The sequence below is a fragment of the Phoxinus phoxinus genome (genome assembly GCF_949152265.1).
Source record: "Phoxinus phoxinus genome assembly, chromosome: 5".
NCBI classification, from domain to species: Eukaryota; Metazoa; Chordata; class Actinopteri; order Cypriniformes; family Leuciscidae; genus Phoxinus; species Phoxinus phoxinus.
Genome location: NC_136880.1, coordinates 14,757,907 through 14,785,046, shown reverse-complemented (window position 1 = coordinate 14,785,046; position 27,140 = coordinate 14,757,907). Strand labels below are relative to the sequence as shown.

General features: G+C 36.5%; 2 protein-coding genes across 3 annotated transcripts in view; one reads left to right on the top strand and one right to left on the bottom strand.

The window, feature by feature from the left end:
• Nucleotides 1–284: 284 nt before the first annotated feature.
• On the bottom strand, nt 285–1,558 carry LOC306998262 (uncharacterized protein). Its single transcript, XM_079612184.1, has 2 exons — nt 1,456–1,558; nt 285–1,157 (listed from the first exon to the last, which is right to left on the bottom strand). The coding sequence occupies exons 1-2, from the start codon at nt 1,540–1,542 to the stop codon at nt 885–887; spliced, it is 360 nt and encodes a 119-aa protein (XP_079468310.1). The 5' UTR covers nt 1,543–1,558; the 3' UTR covers nt 285–884.
• A 611-nt stretch (nt 1,559–2,169) lies between these two features.
• The window catches only part of dis3l2 (DIS3 like 3'-5' exoribonuclease 2), a 36,076-nt gene continuing 11,105 nt past the window's right edge, over nt 2,170–27,140 (top strand). The window contains exons 1-17 of one of the 2 annotated variants that reach the window (XM_079612615.1): nt 2,170–2,274; nt 3,842–4,501; nt 5,713–5,849; nt 7,403–7,456; nt 7,633–7,734; nt 9,891–10,029; nt 11,910–11,998; nt 12,410–12,639; nt 12,739–12,912; nt 13,056–13,135; nt 13,250–13,362; nt 16,561–16,668; nt 16,853–17,086; nt 20,019–20,098; nt 20,351–20,534; nt 22,329–22,415; nt 23,562–23,709. In XM_079612615.1, the coding sequence (XP_079468741.1) occupies nt 3,847–4,501; nt 5,713–5,849; nt 7,403–7,456; nt 7,633–7,734; nt 9,891–10,029; nt 11,910–11,998; nt 12,410–12,639; nt 12,739–12,912; nt 13,056–13,135; nt 13,250–13,362; nt 16,561–16,668; nt 16,853–17,086; nt 20,019–20,098; nt 20,351–20,534; nt 22,329–22,415; nt 23,562–23,709 (2,614 nt within the window). In that variant the 5' untranslated portion in view covers nt 2,170–2,274; nt 3,842–3,846. The remainder of the gene's footprint in view (nt 2,275–3,841; nt 4,502–5,712; nt 5,850–7,402; nt 7,457–7,632; nt 7,735–9,890; nt 10,030–11,909; nt 11,999–12,409; nt 12,640–12,738; nt 12,913–13,055; nt 13,136–13,249; nt 13,363–16,560; nt 16,669–16,852; nt 17,087–20,018; nt 20,099–20,350; nt 20,535–22,328; nt 22,416–23,561; nt 23,710–27,140) is intronic. The other variant, XM_079612616.1, reaches the window with a different exon arrangement.

Genomic DNA, 27,140 nt, shown 5'->3' with positions numbered 1-27,140 from the left:
TTATTTTAAAATACAAAGTATTGAAAATATTTTAAATAAAAGCTCGATAAGCACTTGCATTTTGAATAAGTGTGTCCCATCGAGTAATCAAAAGATCTACGCACACTTATACTTGAACACTTGGGTCAAATAGAGGAAATACAAGTGCAAGTAGACAAGTGATCAAGTGCAAAGACCGCAAGTGGGTATTTGGACAAGGCATATATCTCTAAGTGGTATTTGATGCTAAGCATATCCCAGCATTCATCGTGTTCAGGAAATGTCTAGGAAACTTGCAGTGTAAGTTAAATTAATTAGTGTTGCACATTTTATTAATCAATTCCATTTCTTAATAAAAAGGATCATCTCCATCACAGACCAGCAAAGTGGGGGGAAATCTAAAGTTTATTTTTCAACAAATATGTTTTTTGTAAAAACTGTCAGCAGTTTAATAAAAATTATTGTGAGTTAAATAAGACAAGACACTAAAAAATACTGTGTATTAAAATATGGTATAGCCTCAGTTTTTCAAACATTAACTCAATTGTTCTCAATGTAAGATTTTTGGAGTAGTCTTCAATGCATTAGACAAACTTTAAGCGTTACATCTCTAAACAAGCCAAAATTCAACAGGGAAGAAGTCACTTATTCCTGCAGCAGTTTAATCCACTGATGAGACACAAAATGTTGAGATTGGTTGTTTTCTGGAAATGCAATATGATTGGAACATTTACAAATTCCATGGCAATATGACATATTAATATATTAAGGCCTAATTCTTCAGGAATGATACAACATCCCCATTGTTGAAATACATAGCATCACTGACAACTCATTTGTTGATTCATGTTCATTCTGCATTCAGCATTTTGTTAATTTCTGCAGTATTAGTGCTCGTGTGCCCCTCAGTCACTTTTACAACCCATTCCACTAACATCACTTATTCTATCCAACTTGAAACCGAAGCAGTTTTTCCGTTTTTCTCTGTTTTTGGGGGGTTGTTTTTTGCGTGAATTAGACTGATCTCCTGATGACGGCCGCTGTCTAGCGCCTTTGACGCTCGTGTCCAGCTCTTGCGGCTCTTTGGCTGCGCGCGACTTCAGAGCTCGCGCGTCTTCGGTTCCATTCCTCACTGGTCGCGTGCTTCTGTTCTCTACCGGGAGAGCTTTTGTGGACTGCTATAAAAAATAAATGAAAGATTCCGTAAAGGGGAGAACATTTACTTTTAACTGAAGAAATAGCTGGCTTTATTAAATCGCATTACAATTTTTATAAATTTTTATAAATGTGTAATTTGCTTTAAATTAAATAAAAAATACAATAAAAATTATATATATATATAAATACAAAAATAATAAAAAAGAAAACATTTTGTCTATAGCTCTTTATATTGCGTATAGGCTATACAAAGAAGGAAAGGAACACAATTTACAGCAACTTTCTTCACCAACAAAACGTGCATAAAAATCCACAAACCTTGTTCTGGACTGTGGTGAGTGGTTGTGCGTAAAGTGACAGACTGAGCATGAACAGCCCGCAGATGAGTGTGTAAATCATATCCATCCCAGCGACAAATCGCAGTAATGCAAACGGTTTGGATCACACTGTGTTTTATAATCCAGCTATGATGTCATGGTGATTTAAATAATAGTGTCATTTCCTTTTTATGCTTTAATGCCAATAGCTCATTTTCTATCTTTAACTTAGTGGGTTTTTTTGTTTTTGTTTTTTTTAGAAAATTTCTCATCAAACTAACAAATGAGTATATAATTAAACAAACCCATAAATAAATAAATAAATTAGGCTAGATTTGAAAAAAACATTTTTTTTAGAAATCCTCTAGCTACTCAAACTTGCACCGTCACAATACATATTAATTGGTGATGTCTCGGTCACTTGACCTGTATAAGAAGTTTGAGAAGTGTGAGAGATTTAAAAAAAAAAAAAAAAAATGTTAATCTTATATTAGACTTGTTTTCTATAGCTAACTTTTCACATACTTTTTGTATTTTATTTAAGTTGTATTATTGTATTAAAATAAAACTATTATTTTACATAATTCTACTTATTACTTATATAAAAACTAGTTAGATTATATTTGCATCTTTATTCACAAATAATGATTCTTACGACTAAATTGTACACTTCGAGCCTGTGAGCGCAATAAAACTACAGTTCCCATGATGCAACGACAGCCCTTTATTTATAGGACCCGGAAGAGATGCGCAGTTGGATTGTTGTTCGGAGCTGTTCAGTGAAATTTAGCTACCGATATAGACAGAGCAAATATAGACGGTGAGTTGTTATTTATGTGCATATGCATGTTAATGTTTAGTTATGTAGTTGTCCATTGAGACACAGGTCAGGTGTATTTTATTGAAAGATACTGAGAGTATATATGAGGGTCAAGTAGCTTAGCTCGTTGTAAAGGAATAGTGTGCCTCACACACTGTGATATGAGTAAATCCCTTCTTTAATAAACCGTTTTAAACTCAAATATTTTATTATTTAAAACGCAGCAAGTAAATTTTTCTGGATCTTTTTTTCCAATGGAAGCTTTTAAGTGAATGACATTACTGTTAAGTTCATGGCATGATTCAGGCTTATAAGCATGTGCAAACAGCCTGTGAAAGTTACTAAAATTATAATATCATAATTATGGTCAACGCAGAACGTTCTGTCATGACATGAGAAATATGAGCTAAGGGGGTTTCTTCAACTAACGTTACTCATTTTATGTCCCGTGGTTGATTTTTTATTTAAAACTGTATCTCCTTTCAATTCTTTTATGTACAGATTTTAATACAATTATGCCAGGCAGGCCCAAAGGTCAAATCGTAAATTGTAATTATTAATCTACGTTTTTAAAGCTGTGATGATCTAAACAAATAGTGAAATAACAAATTTAAAGAAAATCACAAAAACAATTAGAATATTGTGTAAATGTTATTTATGTCCATTTTGTGCAACTTTTTTTTACATTGTTGTTTAAACAGGTTAAAAAAATCTTGAAAAAACAACAGTGTCAGTAAAGAGCATTATTGAGATGAAATATGAGACACAAACACATTTTCAAGCTGTAATTTTCAGAAAACATTAAAATATAAAACAATGTACAATTGTTTATACAAATACAAACAATTGTGTGAATTTAGGATACATAATGCAAAATGTAGCAAAATTGACTTCCAAAAAAAGAAAATGTGTTTTATACAGCAGTTAAGTTTCAAACTATAAACCGTTCTTTATAAACAGTTGTTTTGTCCAACTTAAGGCCTTCATTATCAAACACTTTAATTCCAATTTTTCGCCATTTTAGACTAATTACACTTTATTTTAACGTGTCCTTATTACAGTGTAGTTATACATTTAAGTACAGAGTAATATATTAATTAACTACATGTACTTACTGTAGGTTTAGGTTTGTTTTAGGATTAGTTGCATGTAATTATGCATACTTTATATATATTACTATAGTAACATGTGTAACAAGGGCACTGTAAAATAAAGTGTTACCCACTTTTGCTTATGGCATATTGCTTAAATTAATTGATATGTCATTTGCATCACAGCATGTTATCATTAAGAAAAATTGGTTGGTTCCAATAATTAAAAGTTTTAAGGGACTGCATTAAATTAAGTCCACAGGGCCAAAAGTTCCCATAGTTGTAGAAGTGCATATAAAAAAAGGTTTTGTTTTTTTCTGAAACATCACGTCGGTCATTGATTTGTTTATTTATTTTTACTATATAAGACGTAGTAAGTTAGTCAAGTGTTGATTATATTTGGTAATTGTTGATATGTAAAGACAAAAGCTGTTCTGTTAACCTGATGTAACCACCGACATGTTCATTCTTTGCAGAGATTATGGCGTCTTCTCCTAAAGTAAAGAGAGCCACTAAACCCAGAGGTGCACAAAATCTCCCCAGATCCCAGAAGGATGCGTATGCCAGACTTCTGAACCAGCATCAGAATGGCAAGTTTCGTTCTTACTTGCAAGAGTTTGCAAAGCAGGAGGCGGAGGAGAACATGAGGACACCAGTTAGCAGATCTGTGAATGATGTAAACAGGAGAAAAAAAGGCAATTCGGAATCATCTTATTCCGGTGATAGCTTATCCTCTCAGAGTAGACAGATGGCTGACACCTCCAACTATTTGCACACTGACCAAAAAATCCACCAGGCAGCGTGCGCTGATGACCAGGGCATGAAGCCCGGCATGCTGGAAAAGCACGCCACAGCAGAGTCACATAAGGCCGCTGTGCCCAGAAAGGTGCCCTCAAAACAGCAACAGGAGAGAAGTGAACAAGACATCAAAGGGAGCACAAGTCTAGTGGGATCTGAGGAATGTGACGCTCAACAGTTGAGCGGTTCATGTGGGGAGGAAAAAGCAAAGAAGAAATCAAAGAAGAGGAGATCAAAAAGAAATGTGGAGAAAAAAGACATGGGGGCATCATGTGGTCCTGAAGTTGATGCCATTGTTGCTGGGAAATCACCAAATAAAAACGTCAAAGCTCCTCAAGGTATTTAGTGAAGCGAAGAGCCAGTCTCTCAAAACCAAGCCTTATTTAAGCCATAAATGCATTTCATTTATTTGACTTGGTGTGTCAATGCCGTTTCATGTTGACTTTATAAGTTTGTCCAAAATCAAACAATCGTTGTTTTGTTTGTTTTTTTATTAAAGGGATAGTTAATCCAAAAATGAAAATTCTGTCGTTTACTCACCTTCATGTTGTTCCAACACTGTTCTTCTTTTTTTCCTTTCTATGAAACATAAAAGAAGATATTCTGAGAAATGTCTTGGGTTTTTTTGTCCATAAAGTGGAAGTCAGTGGTCACCATTGTCCAAACCGACATTTTCCAAAATGTCTTTTGTGTTCTGTTGAAAAAATAATAATAATAATACAGGTTTGGAACAACATGAGGGTTATTAAATAACAGAAATTACATTTTTGGCTTTTAAAGACTTGAAATCACTTGACTTTAGTGTTAATGTTGAAATAGGTGGTTGGGGTGGGAAATACCAAAGGGTTTAATGGCCAATAAGCCTTTGAGGTGCCATTAAAACTTGACTAAAACCTTTTTTGGCCAGATCTATCATACCCAGCTGTGGCCCTCTTTTGGTGAAGATCTGTCAGACTCACCATTGAGAATGGAAGAGGAGTGTCAAATTAAACTGCTGTGTCTGACATTTCTCTCTGATTCTCTGTCATGCAAGATCACTGCGCATGTGATCATAAACTTTTGTAATAGACTGAATTTGAGATGCAAATCGTGGAGTAGCTTTAACCAGTCAATGTGTGCGAGGGTGCCTTTCTCTTTTCTGGATTTGTTGTAAAAAGTATGCGATTATGTGTAGCTTCAAAAAATTTAAAAATGTAGATTTAACAAACAGACTGTTCTTCCTCTGCTTATTCATCAGTATTTTTGATCTGTTTCCCCGGAAAAAAGAGACAAATTTTCAAATGCGAATCCTATATCTGTAAAGTAAAACATTATTTTACTATACAGATTAGTTTACTAAATAGCATACGCATTTCAAAATTACATCTTTTGAAGCTAAACATGAACACATGGCTTCAAATCTAATAGAACATGTTAAAAAAATCCATGGTGTCTTAAAAAAAAAACATCATGTGATACATGAATAGATTTAGTTTAATTCCAAATCTAAATGAACATCACTGTAAAAAAATGTTGCACGTGAGCTACAATTTCATCTTTGTTTTCACAGCACCAAAAGAAAGTTTACATCAAAAGGACAAAGATAAACCCACTAAAGATTGTAGAGGCTCCCGGAAGCTACTGTTTGAGGAGTACATGTTCACAGAGGATGTGTCTGCAGGCCTAAAGAGAGGAGAACTCATTCAGGTGAATTTAATACATCCAAACATATATGTCTGTGTAGCTCAAGCCAAGAGGTGTCCTGCAGTGTGACATGTCTAACTTAATCTAAAATATATATCGCTTTTTTCTTTTATACATAAATTGTATATTATAATATTATTTATTGTGTTGAATAATTATCATTATTTACATTATTTATTGCTGTTCATTTACATGACAACAGAGTTTTCGTGGCCGGAGAACGCAAACTTTGAAGAAGGTTTCAAAGTGCAAGTTCTTGAAAATGGGTTCTGAAAGCAATACCGTTATCATCTCCTTGTAAACATAAAAAACGTAAATCTGAAAACGATGATGGCCTGCACATGCGCATTACGTGTTTGTTTATAGGCATTGCCTGTTGCGTATGTGCGCATGTGTGTGCTATCTGGCATACATGATGCCAACATTTTAGTTGTTTCCACGGATGTGTGTGAACTGGAATCATTTTGATAATATTTTCATCTGTACTGAGGAAAAGCGTTTGTCATAAAAAATAAAATAAAAAGTCTCGATTACTAACGTAACCCCGATTCCCTGAGATAACGGGAACAGATATTGCATCGCTGAACGCTATGGGGAAAACTCCTTTTACGTGTGCGTCATAGCACGGCTGTCTATGCAATACTCATTCCCGTTATCAGGGAACCGAGGTTACATTAGTAACGGAGACGTTCCCTTTAGAAACGTTCACTTGCATTGCGTCGCTAGATGCTGTGGGGAACCAGTCCAATGCTATGTTCGTGCTATGTTCAAGCAGAACGACATGTTCTACGTCCCTAGCCTAGGACACTTGGATTGTGGTCGGAGCCTCCAGAGAGGTAATGGTGGGTCGAGCTCGTTCAGAGGTCAACTCTAACTAAACAGAGAGGATTTGTGCCTGCAGTACGGGGACTTCCAAGTTGTGAAATCTGGCAAATCTGGAGTGTGCTCTGACGCTGATGGGGCATTGAAGGCCCATCGAAGCGTAGGCCAACGAAATAGCGTCCACTATCCAGCGGGACAATCTTTGCTTCGTGACCGGAAGCCCTTTGGTGTATATATATATATATATATATATATATATATATGTGTGTGTACAGTCATGGCCAAAATTGTTGGCACCCCTGGTAAATATGATCAAAACTGGCTGTAAAAAATAAATCTGCATTGTTTATCCTTTTGATCTTTCATTCAAAAAATTGCCAAAATTCTAACCTTTCATTGAAGCAAGAGAATTGAAAGTGGGGCTAAATCACATTATGAAATAAATGTTTTTCTCCAAAACACGTCGGCCACAATTATTGGCACCCTTTTATTGAATTTTGAACAATTCCCGTTCTTGTTTTAGGACATCTTTGATGAACTTTTTTGATCCACTTCAAATGTCTACTGTAATATTTGGAGGGCTTCTTTCATGTTTTATGTCTTTTAAATAATTAAATATTAAAATAACAATTGGACTTGGCCTAATTGCGTATTCTTATAGAGGAAAATCTCAAAATGGAAAACTATTTAAACAGTAATCATATTTAAAATATTTAATTGTCATTCTCTTTAAGGGAGCACTGAGGATAAACCCTAAGAAGTACAAGGATGCTTTTGTGCCATCTCCTGTGAGTATATTTTTGTTCACCTTTACACATACTACATTTACAGTATAACTGTACCAAATATGACCAAATATTATTGAATAGTAGTAGTTGTTGCTTTGTCATTGTTCTAATTCTGATTACGTGTAACTCTCTTTTGTGATCTACGTTGAAATTGTAAAGTTAATTTTTTTCTGCAGGATGGGTCAGCCGATATCTTTCTGGATGGAATTGCAGCTCGTAACAGGGCTCTCAATGGAGATGTTGTTGTGGTGAAAGTTCTCCCCCCTGAACAGTGGAAGGTACTCTATGAACATTTACATATCATAAATACAGCTGTGTATTACTAGTGAGATACATTTTGTGTTTTGGAAAGTTTGCTGCTTTAGTATTTGTAGATAATTTTTCACATGTTTTCTATGGTATACAAATAAGTTTTAAAGGGTTTATTGTCAAAAACATTCAATATATGCAAAGAGTCAAAGTCAATATTTACAGCGTTGACCATTCTTCTTCATAACCTCTGCAATTCGCTCTGGCATGCTGGATATCAGCTTCTGGGCCAAATCCTGGCGGATGGAGATCTATTCTCGCCTTATTAGTGCTTGGAGTTGATCACAATTTGTGGGATTCTGCTTGTCCTTCTCGCCTTTTGAGGATTGACCACAGGTTCTCTATGGGATTAAGATCCGGGGAGTTTATCACTCTTGCCTTGTGACATGATGCTCCATCATGCTGAAAATGCACAGATCATCACCAGATTGCTCCTGGATCGGGAGAAGCTGCTCTTGTAGGACGTTTTGATACCATTCTTTATTCATGTTAGTGTTTTGGGGCAGAATTGTGAGAGAGTTCTTCAACTAAGCATTAGTTCCGGGTCAGAACAATATACTTAGTTTTAGAGGACATATTACGTACTAGAATATTACAAATATATCTCAGTTAATATGAGGTTCACTAAGCTGCATGGATGATACATATAAAAGATGTAGCAAAGACTTTTTAAAAAGGTTATAGGTGGCATAAAGCATGTCATGCTGCATGCCCAACTTCTGTCTGCTTGTTTATGTCTATGCTATGTCTTTAGTGTTTTTAGTACAGCAGAGCAAATAGAGATTTGCCTTTTGAATTCTTTAGCTATATAAACGTTCTGTATAGCAGAATTGGCAACAAAGCTAAAGCTGTAATGAGGGTAGATGTGTGCATGTGTGGGCAGTTGTGTGTCAGGAAATCTAAACTGCTGCTAGGCAATTTTTGTCAAGATGAAAATAATCAGCTTTGTAAATAATCAGCAGAATAGGAAAGCAATTAAACACGAGAAAATGTAGCTATCACACCCTAAAGGCACACATTTCTTCTTAGATTTGTAGAGTCATGTAAGGTCATCACTATCATCTGAAATCCAATTAAGAGAAGGGATCAAAACCAAGAGTCTGCCTCACTGGTCAGTCAAAGCGCCAACAGAGTAATTAAAACAAAATCTTAGGTCCTCATAATGGCTGATATTTAACGTCCAAAATTTAAAGTGTCAAAGTTGCGTTACTAAAGTCGTAAGGAGCACCGTTTTTTCAGTATGTTAGCCTTTCACACCCAGAAAACGTTTCAAATTTTGAGCAGAGGGAGGGTCAAGAGTTTTTATATATATATATATATATATATATATATATATATATATATATATATATAAACATGTGAGGTACACATCTATATCGTACATAAACACTGACATATGTGGGGCAAAAAAAGTCCACATCTCTTATAATGCCCTTTACTTTCGTCTACAGCTGAGGTCTTAAACCCTGCTCCTGGGGACCCACTGTCCTACATAGTTTATCTCCAACCTTAATTGAACACACACCTGAACCAGCTAATCCAGCTCCTCGGGATGGCTTGAAATGACATGCAGGTTTACTGAAGCAGGTTGGAAATCAAATTTGCAGGACAGTGGGTTCCCAGGAGCAAGGTTGAAGACCTCTGCTAGAATGTCCCTCATTTTCCTCTTCTGAAGTTGTCAATCATCGTAGATCCCCTGCCCTTTTTGTTTTTGTTAATTATTTTTAGTAAATGAGTCAATGTTTTCTGCTTTTAGTAGTTTAGTATTCTCATCTCAATTTTTACGTTTTTTAGCATATTTAAGTCCAAGAAGCAAAATTACATAAATTTCCCCCCACAATTAGCACTACAAAATGTGGAAAAGAGTGCACAATCGAGCCTATCGATCAGTCATGTTTTCATACTATTAAGACATACAGTACTTCATTACTGTCAAATGCAAGTAGTGTAAAACTTTTTGTATACAATAGATGTATATGAATACATGTTGGATGTATTACTTGTAGTTTTGTATAGTATGTAATTGTGTATAATCAAAATTAAAAGTAGAGACATGAAGTAGAGACAAGAATGACAGTCTAACATCATGCATGTCAATGCATAATGTGTCACATTGTGTACACAGGCAGTCAATGGAGATATAAATGAGAGAACTCCATCCAGTCAGAATGCACCAAAGGCTCCTGATGTCATAGTGGAGGCCCATTACAATGAAGAAGATGAGGTGGTCAGTAAAATGAAGAATGCCAGTCTCCATGATAAAGGTAATGAGCTTTTCCTGCAGACACAATCTTCTGTTTGCCTCTTACTCAAGGTTTTGCTGATAAGCACTAATTTAGTTGTATTTATTATTTTTACTCTAAGCTATTTACACTAAGCGTAAGTCTTCACCATAAATTAATACATAATTTATCATTTATTTAAAAAATATTTTACATTTTGTAATGGAAACTTTTGACAAATTTGTAACCAGATAATCAAAATTTACCTGGTTACCATTTAATTGGTTTGGTCAGTCCTGTGCCAATTTTCTTTTAGTTGTTAATGCATCTAACACCACCACAGTTTATATGCATTGCCCCAGGAATTACTTCTTTATAAATGTAAAGGATGGGAATCTTTTAATAAATATATCTTGATACATGTGCTTTCTCTTATAGTGCAGAAAAAAGTTGAGTCACTCATTGATGATTGAACAGCCAAGAGCTGTGATCTTTTTTTAGCTTTATCAAGCCCAGATATCTTTGTTTGCACATGTCTCCCCAAGACGTCTACATATTAAATCATTAAGCATCTGTAGCTCAAAACATGGCAACAGATTCCAGAGTGTCAAGTTTGATACAGGGCATGTGGTGACTGAGGTGAACGGGCAATGAAAGACATGATTGTGTTTGCAGAATGAATGAGCTATTCACCTCTTTCCAAAAACCAAGATCTTCATGACTCATTGTTAAGTCCTTAAATTACCCTTGTGTTGCTGTGGAACAATTGCATTTTGCTTACAATTGATGTCAAGGTTTTTAAATTGTGCATAATCATTCTAAGGCTTTAAATGTAATAAATAAATGTATTGATTTGGCACAGGAGGAATGATGCAAACACATTATTCCTTTGCTGTGCCGGCATGGGGTAACAATAAGCTTGGCTTTGTTTACTTGAAGATGGATTCTGTCATCCAGACTCCAGACCCAAGTCAAACTGAGATTTGTTCAGCCACTTTGTAGTTGTTAGCAGGCTGAGCTGCATGTCATGTAATCGTAGGAAAGCTTTGTTCCAGAATGATTTGTCCTAATGATGTTGTGAATATTAAGAAGAAGAGGGGACCAAACACTGAACCCTGAGGCAAACTGCAGGTTAGCTGATGTGACTTAGACAGTGAAGTGCAGTTCTTGTTACGTAATCACGTTGGAAAAGTCACGTTCACTTCATCTAAGTTATTTGTCTGTGTACTCCGGATCAAAAAAGTAGGGAAGGGCAAAAAACTCCATCTCATTTTCTCCTCCAACTTCAAAATCGTCCGACATCTTTGTTTTAATTTATTTGTATTATTTGTATTACATTTTTTTCGTGATGACGTAATGCGTGGCGCATCGCAGACCAGCACAAGACGAAACATTTTGGTTAAAAAGTATATACCGGTACATTTTATTTTTAGAAAATAACCGATCGTTTCACTAGATAAGACCCTTATTTCTCGACTGGGATCGTGTAGAGGCTTTGAAGCTGCACTGAGACGGACATTTGAACATTGGGATAGATGGTTGCCATTGAAGTCCATTCTGTGTAGAAAAATCCTGGAATGGTTTCCTCAAAAGCCTAAATTTCTTTTCGACTGAAGAAAGACATGGACATCTTGGATGACATCAGGGTGCGTAAATTATCAGCAAAAACATTTTTTGAAAGTGAACTAATCCTTTAAGGCCAGTGTAGAGCGGTTAGGCAGGAGCAGGGTAATCTAGTTTAGTTAAGATGAGGGAGGCACTGTTTAATCTCCCCAAAGTGTTTAATAATTATATATATATATTGTTTCTATAAAACTGTGTATGTCCATAAATCAACAAATTACATTGATTACACATACAAGTGTAAAAATATGAGAAATTGCAATCAAATTCATCTTGCTATAACTTTTTTTCTGATTTAGCCCCTATCATAACACAATCTGTCAAACATGCTAATGCATGCTTCACTTCTGGATCAAGTTCAGAGAGAGCTATGCAAAGAACTGGAAAGGTAAGCATTTGTTTGAAAGGATATGCATTTTACTTTTTAAGTAATTTTTATTCATGGCAGTTATAAATAAAAATGCATTCAGACAATATTTAGAAATTCAGACAATTTTCTAAGATAAGTATTTTCATTTAAAAAGTTGGCTTTTGAAATAGATTAAAACAATGTTGCACTTTGTCTTTTTTCCCTTTTTGGAATAATGTGCATCACTGATGAATCATGCACAAAAACATCAGGAACATTTATTAAAGGGGTCCTATTATCCTCTTTACGAAGTCTTGATTTTTTTTTTTTGTGGTGTACTAGAATGTTTTCATGCATGAAAACGCATTATTTTTGAATTAAGTTTGAAGATCGTCCAATGCCTTTCTTTCTTCTTTTGCGTATAATTGTCCATGGATGTTGTCATTTTAGGTTGTATTCATTGTTGAGAAGAAGCACTCGAGAGCAGCATCAGGCTTCCTCAAATTTCTTCCCAACAAGAATTTTGCTATGTTCTCTCCTGTGGACCATCGGGTCCCAAGGGTTAATGTGCCTCTCGCAGATTGTCCTGCAGACTTTATCTCCAGACCTGGAGACTATGAAAACACACTCTTTATCTGCCGAATAACACAGTGGTCAGCAGACAACAACTTTGCTGAAGGGTGAGATCTGGGTAACCTGTATTTCCTCCAAATTATGTGCTTTACATTGGCAGTTGTGATTAATAACAGCGTTTCTCAATGTTGTTTTTCTGTTTTAAGGCGGCTTGCAAAAACTTTAGGGCAAGCAGGTGAAATAGAGCCGGAAACAGAAGGCATCCTGACTGAATATGATGTGGACTTCTCAGAGTTTTCCAAGGAGGTCTTGAATTGTCTTCCCCAAGATCTGCCCTGGAGCATCCCTGATCATGCACTCTCTAAAAGAAGAGATCTCAGGTAACCTACTACCCTGTCCCTGATCTATACACTTGTCACCTATCATCCATTATTTGTATATAAAGTCCATCTGAAATGTCATTTTAATAAAAATGTTGATTATTTGGTTCTGATTTTCCGTTTAATTTTAATTTATTTTTAAGAAACGAATGCATATTTACCATCGACCCAGCTACAGCCAGAGATCTGGATGATGCACTGTCCTGCAAACAACTCTCAGATGGTATGTGTGCTGCCTTTGACGTTAAAGCTCTTTTAAAAAGTTCATTACAACTTTTTTTAAAAATTAAACTATTTATGATTTAAAAACATGTTTTTCTTTTCTCTCCTCATGTAGGCAATTTTGAAGTTGGTGTTCATATAGCTGATGTGAGTTACTTTGTGGAGGAAGGAAATGCCTTGGATGAAATCGCTGGCCAAAGAGCCACGAGTGTTTATCTTGTCCAAAAGGTACGAGTTTGATTTTCCAAACAATTTGAAGTGTTTAAAATTTCTTGCAGCAATGTTGCAGTGTAGAAATGTTTTTCATTTTTAGGGGTGTAACGATTCACTCGATTCTATTTAATAAGGCTAAGATTGAGAGAATAATTTCAATAGTGGTTCAATGCTTTAAAATGTAAGTCTTAAATGATTACATGCACAAATGAATGGAGACGTTGTGTGGCATTGTTCACACCCTCACAGCTCTCCCTCACAGATACGCGCTGCACTCTTTACCAGCTTTCACTGGATTGTGCTTCATCCTTAGCTCTTATTGACACCGTTTTTGAGCAGCCCATGTTTGATCTCTCCTCTGTATGGGCTCTGCTGTCACATGAGCAGATGATAGCTCTCTCACAATAGCGCTATAGCCTCGGGTCAAACCATTGAAAAAGTGGGGTATTTTTATAACAATAAAGAATGAAAAATGCTAAGCAGGTGTAGCGTTCAGTTTATTATTAAACACTACAAATAATGCACGTATGCCCATTATTCAATCAAAATCCACTTTAGATTACAGTCGGAAGTTATTACACTCATTCCATGATGGTTTCTGTTTAGTACCAAACTTTATTTATCTTAATTTGTTGTATGTTGTGCAGCGGGTTAGTTCACCCAAAAAATTTAATTTCTGTCAGTAATTACTCACCCTCATGTTGTTCCAACCCCGTAAGACTTTCGTTCATCTTCGGAACACAAATTAAGATATTTTTGATTAAATCTGAGAGTTGTCTCACTCCTCCATAGGCTTCTATGCTATAACTTGCCGGCCCAGAAAGTCAGTAAAAACTATGTTTAAAATAGTCGAAGAGACTACAGTGGCTCAACCATAAGATTATCAAGCGACGATAATACTTTTTGTGTGCAAAAACCCCCCCAAAATAACGACTTTATTCAACTATTCATTTTCTTCTGTGTGGGCCTCTGAGTGAGTTCACATAGTGTAACAGAGCAGCGCTTCTGGGTTATACGTCAGAACATAGGCTTACTATTGGCCGATGCTGGTCATGTGTGTGATGCTGGGCTGACGTACAACCCAGAAGCGCTGCTCTGTTACACTACTGCTTGGCCCCTTAGTTCCAGTGAAAGGAACTCTTAATGCTTCAGCATACCAAGACATGTTGGACAATTTCATTCTTCCAACTTTGTGGGAACATTTTGGGGATGGCCTCTTCCTGTTCCAACATGACTGCACACCGGTGCACAAAGCAAGGTCCATAAAGACCTGAATAAGCGAGTTTGGTGTGGAGGAACTTGACTGGCCTGCACTGAGTCCTGACCTTAACCCGATAGAACACCTTTGGGATGAATTAGCGGAGACTGTGAGCCAGGCTTTCTCATCCAACATCAGTGCCTGACCTCACAAATGCGCTTCTAGAAGAATGGTAAAAAATTCCCATAAACACACTCCTAAACCTTGTGGAAAGCCTTCCCAGAAGAGTTGAAGCTGTTATAGCTGTAAAGGGTGGGCCAACTCCGTATTAAACCCTATGGATTAAGAACGGGATGTCATTAAAGTTCATGTGCATGTAAAGGCAGACGTCCCAAAACTTTTGGCAATATAGTGTGTTTTGCAACCTCATTGGTCTGCCTCATCTCCAGGAGCACATAATTTCCCCCCCGGTCTACTAATAACGGCTACGCTTTGATTTATTGTAGACTATTTTGAGCTTGCTTTGTTTACAAAATAAAGGGATTCCTGAATGAGATAATAGCTGCAATAATTCTTCAGAGTTAAATATTAGAAGTTCACAAAGGTGATTCCACACCGAAAATGAAGCTTAGCACAATTTCCGACTGACCAATGAAAATGCTACAGTACATGGAATCTTATTACTTACTAAAATGTAAAACACTGGATGAAAAAAAAGTTCATTCATTAATTTCAAACCATTTTTTTTTTAAATTTACATAATGAATCTTTATTAAGCATAACATTAGTTTTCCAAAGGTCACTTACTCATTTTGATCGCTGCTGCAACATCAGTGTTAATATCCAGATTATTATTATTTATAAATAATAATTTATCCCAATACTTTCCCAAAACATAAAGCAATGCCGTAAAGTTGAAAACACTTTTTGTGAAGCTTCTTCTTTTTAAAAATATAGCTTACATGCACCAGCAGCACGAAAGCAGGTTTAAATATTCTGGTGTGATCATAATTTCAAAGGTTTAATAGACATAGCAGAATCATTGTCATTTGAATAAAATCGCAGAATCATTGTCATTTGAATAAGATTGCACAATCATTTAATGTAACGATTAATAACGATTAATATGTGCCTATGTGTATTTTTGTATGTCATATTTGTACCAGACCTCAATAATTGGGCCTATGGCTCTTAAAACACTGCATATAAAACTCAATGTTATGGCATATATCAAATAACTCAACTGAATTTAAAATCATTGCGTTTAAATTCTCAAATGGAACCATGATAATGAAAGAGAAGTTATGTTTCCAATCAAATCAACATCAAATGCAACAGTAGGTGTGATCTGCAAGATATCACAACAAATGCACTGCTATACTCACTGCTTTGACATTTTTTTCTTTTTTTCTTTTTTTTTCTTTCAGCATTTGTTTTCAGTTCTGATTTTAGTTCCACTTCATATTAGCTATATTTAATGGCACTCTCCTCTATAACTGTGAATATGACTGTTACATGTCACTAGATTATCTGCAAATGCATTAAATCCATAGAATATAATGTTATAATAGTATGACTAATATATGAAATTCACATTGGTGGTATACCGTTTAGTCTCAACATTTTAAGTATTTAGGGAAGGAATGATGATCTGACCTTTAACTACCGGTAACTAGTTCTGTCTTAAATCAAAATATATTGTTTTATACATTTCAACACAAGTACATAAAAGTATATAACAAAATGTGATGCAATTAGACTAGGTTATTTATATGTACATATCTTCCAAGCACCCCATTCCTAAGAAACATTAGATTCAAATTATTAAATTATAAAGAAATTATTTTGATTGTCAAAGAATTCCAGGTGCTTTTATGCCAAAAAGTTGTAGCTTAATTACTTAATTTGTAGCTCCAATAGTTTAAAAAAATGTTGTTAAATTAAATGTTGGGGACACTTATTATTCAGCAGTATTATTGATCTGACTTGAACTGGGCTTTTTTTTTTTTTCGCAGGTGATCCCCATGTTGCCTCGTCTTCTGTGCGAGGAGCTATGCAGCTTGAATCCTCTGACCGATAGACTGACATTCTCTGTCATTTGGAAGCTTTCTCCAGAGGGAAAGGTACTTTGTTATGACCTCTTATAACAAAACTCAAAACACTTACCGGTACCTTTGTGTGGGTGTTACCTCTCTTTTCTTAGAGGGCCCCCGTTGTCACATGGTCTGAGACAGACCTGTCTCGGAATAATTACTTTTATGAGTATGTTTCTTTTTTCTATAGTACTGTTTTCTCTGTGCTCTGTAGATCCTGAGTGAGTGGTTTGGGCGAACTGTCATCTGTTCCTGCATTAAGTTGAGTTATGATCATGCTCAGAGTATGATTGAAGCTCCTAACAAGCACTTTAGTGCTGAAGAAGTGCCAACCTGCTCCCCAGACCACAGCATCCACGAGATACAAGAAGCCGTCCTCAACTTGCACAACATTGCCAAACAACTCCGAGCCCAGCGCTTTGAGAGTGGAGCTCTCCGGCTTGACCAGGTCAGGCAGACCAGACTTCATTCTGGACATTTACTGTTTTTCATTTTAGTGAAATACTAATACTCTAATACTAAAAACTGTGTCTTATCCCTGTGGTCACACTTTACCGTTCGTTCTCTCGTCATACTAAATGTGCGCACACACCCAAACTGCTCAGCCGTACACACAGAAAGCTACCTCTTACTGAAGTACTGACTTGAACTCTCTTTTGCGTCTGACACAGCAGTGTAATAAACCTAATGCCGTCTGTGCCCTTAATATTAATCAAACAAAAGAAAAAGAGAAAATCATTCACTCCTCTTTAATAAGAATTTATTATATTTAATGTATACAAATAAATGTTTTCTACTTTAGATTGTCAACTCAAATCTTATTATATTTAGTTGACTAAAACTAAAACAATTCAGATGACTAAAATAAGACTAGCAAGCCAAGCCACAGTTTTATTTTTAATGTGCCTCACGTTAATGAGCGTCACGTTATTCAAGATAGAACAGAAAGCCTCAATAAGTAGCTGACTAATAAATAACTGGATTCAACCTCGTGATAAACATGCGAGATCATGTAATAGATGAAATTACTGTCACACAACAGCCAACAGCGTTTCTCGAGCATTTTAATGATTGATATGAGCAGCTCCGTGGATCTAACGATCTATTAAGCATTATAATAATTATATTATTTTTAAACATTATTTAAACTTATTACAAAATGATTCCCATTGTTTGTAGAGAAGATATACATGGGTGCTTTTAAACGTGTGACAGGTTGTTGAATTCCAAAGACATTTAACAGTAAAATTCTCAGCAGACAATTATTTATTTTATTTATTTATTTTATTGGTTAAAACACTTGATCATGCACATGTAATATTTCACATGAATCAGACTTTTGATAGTATTGGATTGTAAATGTTACTTACAACATCAAAAATAAATGCAAAGATATATTTTTCAGCATTGCAAAGTTTTTATTTGCATTATCCACTCTCAAAACTCCAGTACACACTGCAGTGATGCTGAAGCTTGTGCTGTTACATCACTGATGGTTATTTGGTATTATATATGATATTATATCCTATATTTGTGTATGTAACGCAAGCGTGGAGTACTTCAGATATAGAAAGGGCCACCCAATTACTGCTGGTTACTCGTCGTGTCGCGCTGCTTCCATTGTCACAACAGACTGGGTCATCTGGCCAATCAGAGCAGAGCAGGCTCTCAGAAAGTAGGGATTTAGAGAGGCTGATTCATCCATCAGTTTGAGAATCATTGAAAATCATTTTTTAACTTTTTTAATGCATGTAAACCTGTTGAAGGAGACATCCCATACAAAATTAGGAGCCTGCAAAATAGCATAATAGGGGCACTTTGAAGTAAAATTCTTTCAAATTTAAGAGCTCCAATCCATATTCAGTGTCATCAACTATGCAAATGTGAAAATAATGGAATAGTGAAAATAATTGGTGCTCGCTACGTTTCCAAATACATGCTAAACCCAACACATGCACAGATGGAGTTCACTGCATTCATTCACTGTAAACCGGTATTAAGAATCGAACCCGCGGAGCTGATCATGTGCTGCTGAACGCGTGAGCGAAGTGCCCTCTTCTCTTTGCCCAGTGCAAACAGACAATTTGTGAATCACTTTACATTTATTTGTGGATCATAATCTATTTATTTGGAATAAAGGAACGATTCTAACCCCATAGTGGATGGATGCTTAGTGGGAAAGACAAAGCATGGATAGAAGGATTGTTTTCCTGTGGATTTTAGGGTAAATGTGACCTAAACATTTTTTTTTTGTTCAGATACTGTAGATGGATCAAAGTTGGATAGATAATGAATATTAGATAAACAGATCGGTTTACAGTAACAAGCAGTTAGTTTATGTAACATAGGAGTGTCTTTCATAATCACATACTCACTTGCAGACTTCATGAACACACTTGTAATGTGTTGTATCATAGATGTTTTTCATTAGGCTCACCAACAATCTTTCCCTTACATAATCCCTGTTGTTATTATGAGGAAGTTTCCTAGAGATATGAGTACTTTTGGTTGATGTATCTCAGTGATGGATCTCTTTGGGTGGTGATTCCCTCAGGGTGTAGAATTCATTTAAGTTATTCAGGGATAATTTGGCACTGCACTTCCAGCACAAAGCTGTTATGCTGTTTTTCTTTGCGCCAATCATGTAGGCAAAGCTTTGAGTTTCATCCAAAATATACAGTATCTTCCTCATTGATCATCTCACTTATTGATCAGCTTTACTAGTAATTTTGGCCAAGAGCCATCCACAAGTAGAGAATGTTTGAGAATTGTTTTGTCTGGTTATTATTGAAATTATGCTGAAAGGGGTTAAACTATAATTCTTATCTGGGCTTTTATCTTTAAAAAATGGCAAGCTGAATGCCAATCAGTGTAGCACAAATGAACCTTATGAAATCAATATTGTAGTTGATAGAGAACATTGGGTGTAGATAATATAGTCCTGCGATTTTCTAAATAAACAGTCAAATAGGCCACTCCAGAGTCCACACGGACTACAAGTTTTTGCTATTGGATAAGAGTCTAATATCTTTGAGGCATATTTTGAGGGACTTATGGTGGTTTTAATAAAGATGTTTATAAGGTCCGATGACATTAAAAAAACACAAAGTGGGCTTATTTGGAAGACACGTGAGCTTATAAGGTTGAGACAAATTTACTTTTTTTGCCCACTCTATGCTATGTTTTTCTTGTTTTTAATTTAAAAAGTAAAGTTTAATTTTGTCAGTTTATGATCAAACATGAACATAATTAATTTATACTCTAATTGATCAAAAAGGCCTACAGGGAGTAATTTGCAACTGAATGTTTTGATGATCTTCATTTAATGACAGTTGCTGTAATGTTTGTCTAATTAATTTGTTGACATTTTCTGGTTCCAGCTTAAGCTATCTTTCACCCTTGATAAGGAGTCCAGCATGCCTCAGGGCTGTTACATCTATCAGTATCGGGACAGCAACAAGTAAGAATGCACACAAAAACTGTTGATATGACTCTGACTGTGGTTTGTGTGATAAAAATGCTCACCACTTAGCGGCGTAAGTGGGCATGCATGCTGTGTCATCTAAAGCCAGCTTTGTTCGGTTCTGTCCTTTTGCTAGTTGTAATTTCTTAGTGAAATTGAACCTCCTGTTCTGGTATTGCACAACATGTGGCCCTGAACACCTTCATATTGAGCTTCTGAACAATGAATCACATGCCCTGTGTCATACAGACTGGTGGAGGAGTTCATGTTGCTGGCAAACATGGCGGTCGCCCATCAGATCTACCGCACATACCCAGAATTAGCCCTACTGCGGAGACACCCGCCACCCCAGAGCAAGATGGTGGATGATCTGCAGGAATTTTGTGACCAAATGGGCCTTGACGTTGACTTCTCCTCATCTGGGGCACTCCATGTGGGTATCTCAAACTATGTTAACAGCATTAAGAATCAACATTGGCAAATTGACTTCCAGATCCAAACCAGGAACATTGAGACAGACGTTAAAGTAACTGTTAAAGGAAATCTTGACATTCAATCTCCACTTCACAATCAAAAATCCTACATAAAAGTGGATTCCCAATTGTTAAATTAAGATTTTTTCTTCTACAACTATATTGTTGCATTCCTACAAGCCTGTAAGACCTTTGGGTGGTGCTGACTGTCTTTGAATAAGCCACACTGAGCTGGCATGATTATATAGTGTTCTTCAGCAACAAAATCAAGTGGACTATTTTCTCCTCGCAGTGAAAGTACTATGGAGAGTTATCGCAAGTGTAGGGATACGTTCACAACCTGATTGGTGGGCTTTTATGACGTGTTGCCTATTTTGAGACGGAACTTACTGAACATCCAAAACAATGGTGTTTGCTGGGATAAATGTGCTCATTGTGTGTGCATAGACTGCATATGATGGTATTTTGACCAGCTGAGAACTTGTGAAGTAAAATTTGTGAAGCTTATAAAATGTGTAAAGAGTCAAAACAGCACCAGGAATCCCTTCACACACACACGCATGAAGATTAGTGATGGGAAGTTTTGTGAAGATCATTTTACTGACTCTCTTCATCTCGTTCATCAAAATGAACGAATCTTTTTTTCGAGTCATTTCGTTCATTTAGGTTGCTTTAAATGTTATACTTTTAATAGGCTTTATTTTCCCTGAACACATCCACCTATGCTATCTTGATCATATTCTGAATTAAGAAATCATTATAGTGCAGTCAAAAATAATTTACAGGGAACATAAATAATTACTTTACCTTCTGAGTCTTTCGTTCATTTGTTACGTGACCGATGCACTTGAGACTCCGTATCATCTGTCTTGATCCATCTAGACTACTGACCACACTTGCCACTGGCATAAATCTAATCAGTTAAGCCAGCCGGCAGCCGCTATCAGCCTGTAGCCTGGTTGCCCACTGAGGCTATGCAGAGTTGAGCCTGGTCAGTACCTGGATGGGAGACCTCCTGGGAACACTGTTGATGCTGGAAGAGGTGTTAGTGAGGTGCTCAACCTGTGGTCTGTGCGTGTCCTAATGCCCCAGTATAGTGATGGGAACACTATTCTGTCAAAAATACACCATCCTTCAGATGAGACATTAAACTGAGGTCCTGACTCTCTGTGGTCTGTGAATGTCCTGCCAGTGACACAGAAAGACTCGCACCAGTGCCATGCGCACGTGCCAGTCAATTTCATCATAACATCAGTAGCTGTATTAGTATCAGTGACACTGTCCTTAATTCATGAAAAGATGCCATTAAACAAGTATTTCAAATATACTCTTTATGTTGTTTCTACATTAATTCCGAGATTAACTGTGAAATTATTACATTATAAAATATATGAAAAACGTAAGTGTTTTTAACCGTAAGTGTGTGATTCTATATGGTCTTTAGACAGTTGGCACAACCCAAAGGTGTTCCCCTAGCATCAGCTGCTGACACATTGTCTTGTTTCCTACTCAAGGACTAGGGCTTATACTATGTGTAACCCAATGTTTTTTTTTTTTTAAATATATAAAACTGCAAAATGTTTTTGAAAAGGTTAAGATTAAGACATTTTTTAAGAAAGTGTAAAGTTTGTTCATTATAAAATTCATTATATCATTAGAATTGTCAATGGAGAGTGCTCATGAAACAAAAAACCAACGCGTGTGTTTTTGCACAATTGTGTGCGCATACTAATCTGTGTCTATTGTTATGACAGAGGAGTCTGAATGAAAGCTTTGGGGATGACGAGTATACCGCTGCCAGGAAAGAAGTTCTCACAAACATGTGCTCCAGGCCAATGCAGGTGAAGATGTGCTCCTGTTCATTCATTCTGATATATATGTCCACACCATGTTGAGTAGGAAGAGGATGTTGTCTCTTTCACAACCTAGTGAGCTGCTTCACTGTTTACATTACATTAACTATGTTTCCATCCATCTATTTTTATGCACATTTTCATAATTCGCATTAAACATCGCTGGATGGAAGCGCATAAATTCGCAAATGCGCAAGTCATTTATTTTATGTAAAGTTATTTTACACAGTGGCTTCTCCTACTGCAGCAACTTCCATTTTTCTTATGATATTTGGCGCCAGTTTATCAGGAAGAGACGATTTTATTCTCTTCGGGTCTCTGGATGGAAACTGTTCATTATTCACAAATGTTTTATGCGATATTCCAATTTTGTGCTTAAATTAAATGTGCAACTTTGGATGGAAAGATACCTATTGGCAGGTACCTATCCTAAAGATTGATTCTAGCTTGATAACTCTTAGCATAAAAATACATGGTATACTTTAATTAAAAAGGAACGATAATGCCCTTTATTTAAGTCTAGTCGCCTTTATTTATATAGTGCTTAATACAATATGGATTGTTTCAAAGCAGCTGTGCAATAATAACCAGGAAAACAATGATCAATGATACATCAGAATTCTGCGGTAAAGCAGGTTATCCACTTTGAGAATTAAGTTAATAACATTGTTGATGTTACAAAATTAATCAATTATGAAACCGAGTCGAATCGGTTATAATGCAGCATTACAGTGGTGTCATCCGGCTCAATTATTTTCAAGTTTTGTTTTCATACAATAGTGTCAGTGCAGTCAAATCGATAATATTACTGAATATTATATAATTGCATTTTATTCAATACTAATATGTATTTTATCCAGTATCAATAACTCTATTCGTAACTAAGCCGTTCCTGTAGTCCACCATTTTGGGAACACTTACTAATAGATTTTTTTTTTACAAAGCAGCATCATTTTCTTCCTGCTGTTTGGAACAGCCTTTGTGTGTATAAGATGCGTCAATTCCATCCTGGTTGCGCAGCTTACTCTGAATTTTAACTGAGCCAATGTGTCAGATTATTAGAACTGAAGCAATGGTGACTGTTGAACGTCTTGTGATCTAATCAAAATTATTTGATATTGTTTTCCTGTTTAGATGGCGGTGTATTTCTGTTCTGGAGCTCTGAAGGATGAGAAGTTCTTCCGTCATTATGCTCTGAATGTGCCTCTTTACACACACTTCACTTCACCTATACGACGCTACGCTGATGTCATAGTGCACCGTCTACTGGCCGCCTCCATTGGTGAGTTACTCGTGTTCAAGAGTAGGGTGCATGTGACTATTGCTTGACTGAAGGCTTTCTGTAATATGCTCCAGCTCCACTAGAGGTTCTCAAGGTCCTGCTGCCTGCTCACTAGTGAGGGAAATGTTCCACTATGCAATGCAACATTCTATTTTTGCTGCACTACTCGTGCTCAATTGTGAAAGAATACTTTTGATGGACAAAACAAATATGATTTTGCACAAACAGTGATCAAAATGCACAGAATAAGCATGTCTAGTGTGTTTTAACAAGAACTGGAGTAGTTCACTGCCCCAAACCCAGCTGAGGAGAAGGAGCCCTATAGCATGATGCTTGCACCACCTAGCTTCAATGTGGATATGGTGTTACTTGTTTATGAGCCAAACGTACCTTTTAAAATCATGGCCCAAAAGTTCAAACCAATTTGGTTTCATTAAACCATAATTATTTTAAGTCAAGTCACCTTTATTTATATAGTTCTTTTTACAATACGGATTGTTTCAAAGCAGCTTTACAGTGATAATAGATCAATAATATTGTTGAATATTAAAGTTTTTAAAATGTTCACTTATAAAGTTCACTTTTAAAATGAAAATTCTGTCATCATATACTCACCCTTAAGTTGTTTCAAACCTGTATGAATTTCTTTCCTCTGCTGAACACAAAGGAAGATATTTAGAAGAATGTCAGTAACCAGAGAGTTTCTGGTTCCCATTGACTTCCATAGTAGGAAAAACGGGGGAACGATTGATTATGATTCAAGCAGCATTACAGGTCAGAAGTCAGATTGGATCGGAACATTCCGAATATTTTTCCAGTTCCATCTGGTTTAAGATCGGAGTCACGCCGTATGGAGACGGGTTTGTTGAGGATCAGTGCCGATGTATGATGTAACGAGTACATTGGATTTTATAGGAAGTGTCCCTGGTTCTGGCTGACCTAGTTTATGCAGCCTAACAATCATTTAACTTATTTGAATAATAGAAATGTATAATGTTCTATGTGTATGCCAGGTCAAAGAGATGTGTTTTTAGTCTAGATTTAAACTGGAACAGTCTTCCTAACATTGTCCGGGAAGTAGACACACTCTGTCAGAGTTTTGGTGCTAAATAGGAAAAGGATCTACCTCCAGCAGTCGATTTGGATAGGTATTATCAACTGGCCATAATTTTGAGATCGCAATAGACGTGAAGGACTATAATGCGTTAAGAGCTCGCTCAAGTACTGCGGAGCTAAACCATTTAGTGCTTTGTAAGTAATCAGCAATATTTTAAAATTTATACAATGTTTAATAGGGAGCCAATGCAGTGTTGACAGAACTGGGCTATGGTCATACTTCCTGATTCTGATAAGAACTCGAGCTGCTGCGTTTTGAACTAGCTGTAGTTTGTTTATTAAGCGTGCAGGGCAACCACCCAGTAGAGCATTGGTTCTCAAAGTGCGGCCTGGCCCGCGGAAACATTTCTGGCGGCCCGCGATAACATCTGATAACATTTGTAAAACTGTTAAAACTGTACATTGCTTTGAAAAAATATTTTTTCGTTTAGTGGTGTTTAGCGGCATCTATAGGAATAAGCGGTAATTACGACCGATCGCACTTGACCTCTCACTCCCAGAAGGCATCAACGGAACGGTTGTCTGTAACGTTAGATGGAAATGATGGAGCGAGAGCCTGGGCGGGAGCCTGGCCCTTCGAGAAAAAAACGTCATGTTAGCGAGGAGAAAAAGGCAGTTTCAAGATAAATGGACAAACGATTACTTTGTCGAACCTCACGGGTCGGATAAAGTCGTTTGCCTGATCTGCAAGAAGGTAATTGCAACAGAGGAACATCAGAGGAATCGTGGCCAACCGAAAAGAGCACCACAAATCCCATTGCAATTCAAATCCCATTGCAATTTAAAAGGGTATGTTGACCAAGTAATCAATATTCAGTGTGATTTAATGACAAGCTTATTAATAGCCTCGTTTCCATTACCTTAAATTTTTTTGAATCTAATTTCTGATCATACATAAAATAATAATACATTATTCGCAACTACTTTTATTTATGTGAACTCATAATAACAATAAAACGTTGTGCTTTTGTCAAATAAAATACAACAATGTTTAAAAAAGTGTCAAAAAGTCATAAACAAAAATCTGAAAATTCGTCGATATTTACTTTTTTTGCGCAGCAGTTGGTGTTTCAAATTAAAATTTTGGTGTTCAAAAAGACGTTTTGAGAAGTGTTTCGTTTCAAAAAGACAACAACCGTTCATTTTTCAATTACGGATTAAAATAGATAGATAGGCTAATAATAGGGCAAAACATTTGCGCAAATGGAAACGCGACTGACTGCACCCACACACCGGACGCGAATAGCGCGTCAGGCGCGAGTGATTTCAATGTTAAGTCAATGCAAAGACGTTTACGCGCATAACGCGTCTTTGCATTGACTTAACATTGAAATGACTCGCGCCTGACGCGCTATTCGCGTCCGGTGTGAACGCACCATGACAGGCAATGATATGATGATATGCATGATGATGATGACTTGTTTGGTAAGCTTCTATTTTAAAAGTTTCTCTCTCTCTCTGTCTGTCTCTCTGTTTTCTCTCTCTCTCTCTCTCTCTCTCTCTCTCTCTCTCTCTCTCTCTCTCTCTCTCTCTCTCTCTCTCTCTCTCTCTCTCTCTCTCTCTCTCTCTCTCTCTCTCTCTCTCTCTCTCTCTCTCTCTCTCTCTCTCTGTCTGTCTGTCTGTCTCTCTGTTCTCTCTCTGCGCTCTCTCTCTCTCTCTCTCTCTCTCTCTCTCTCTCGTACTTGAAATGGACTGCACACAGGACTGTTATATCCAAAATTTGTCTGTTGAGGGTAGAGAACACTAGGGATTTTGTTTGAATTGCAATTTTTCTCAAGATTTTCACAAGTTTTGCCAGGTTTAGCCTCAGTTATAAATTAAAATGTGTTTATTGCAGTAAATTTAAACTGTAGAGATGCAACCCGGTCATTAAAATTATTTCAAATGGGATTTTCTCTTCAGTTTTTTTTTTCTTTTTCTCCCCCGCCCCTTTGGCGGCCCTCAGTTCAATGTTGGGTTCCTAAATTGGCCCTCACCTATCAAAACTTTGAGAACCCCTGCAGTAGAGCATTACAATAATCTAGCCTTGAGGTCATGAACGCATGAACTAATTGTTCCGCATTTGTCAATGAGAGCAAAATGCTGTAATTTAGATATATTTTTAAGATTTAAAAATGCGGTTTTACAGATACTAGACACGTGACTTTCAAATGAAAGATTGGTATCAAAGAGCACACCCAGGTTCCTAACCGACGACGAAGACTTAACAGAGCATCCATCAAGTGTTAGACAGTATTCTAGCTTATTATGTGTGGAAGTTTTTTGTCCAATAATTAGAATCTCTGTTTTTTCAGAATTTAGTAGTAGGAAACTAC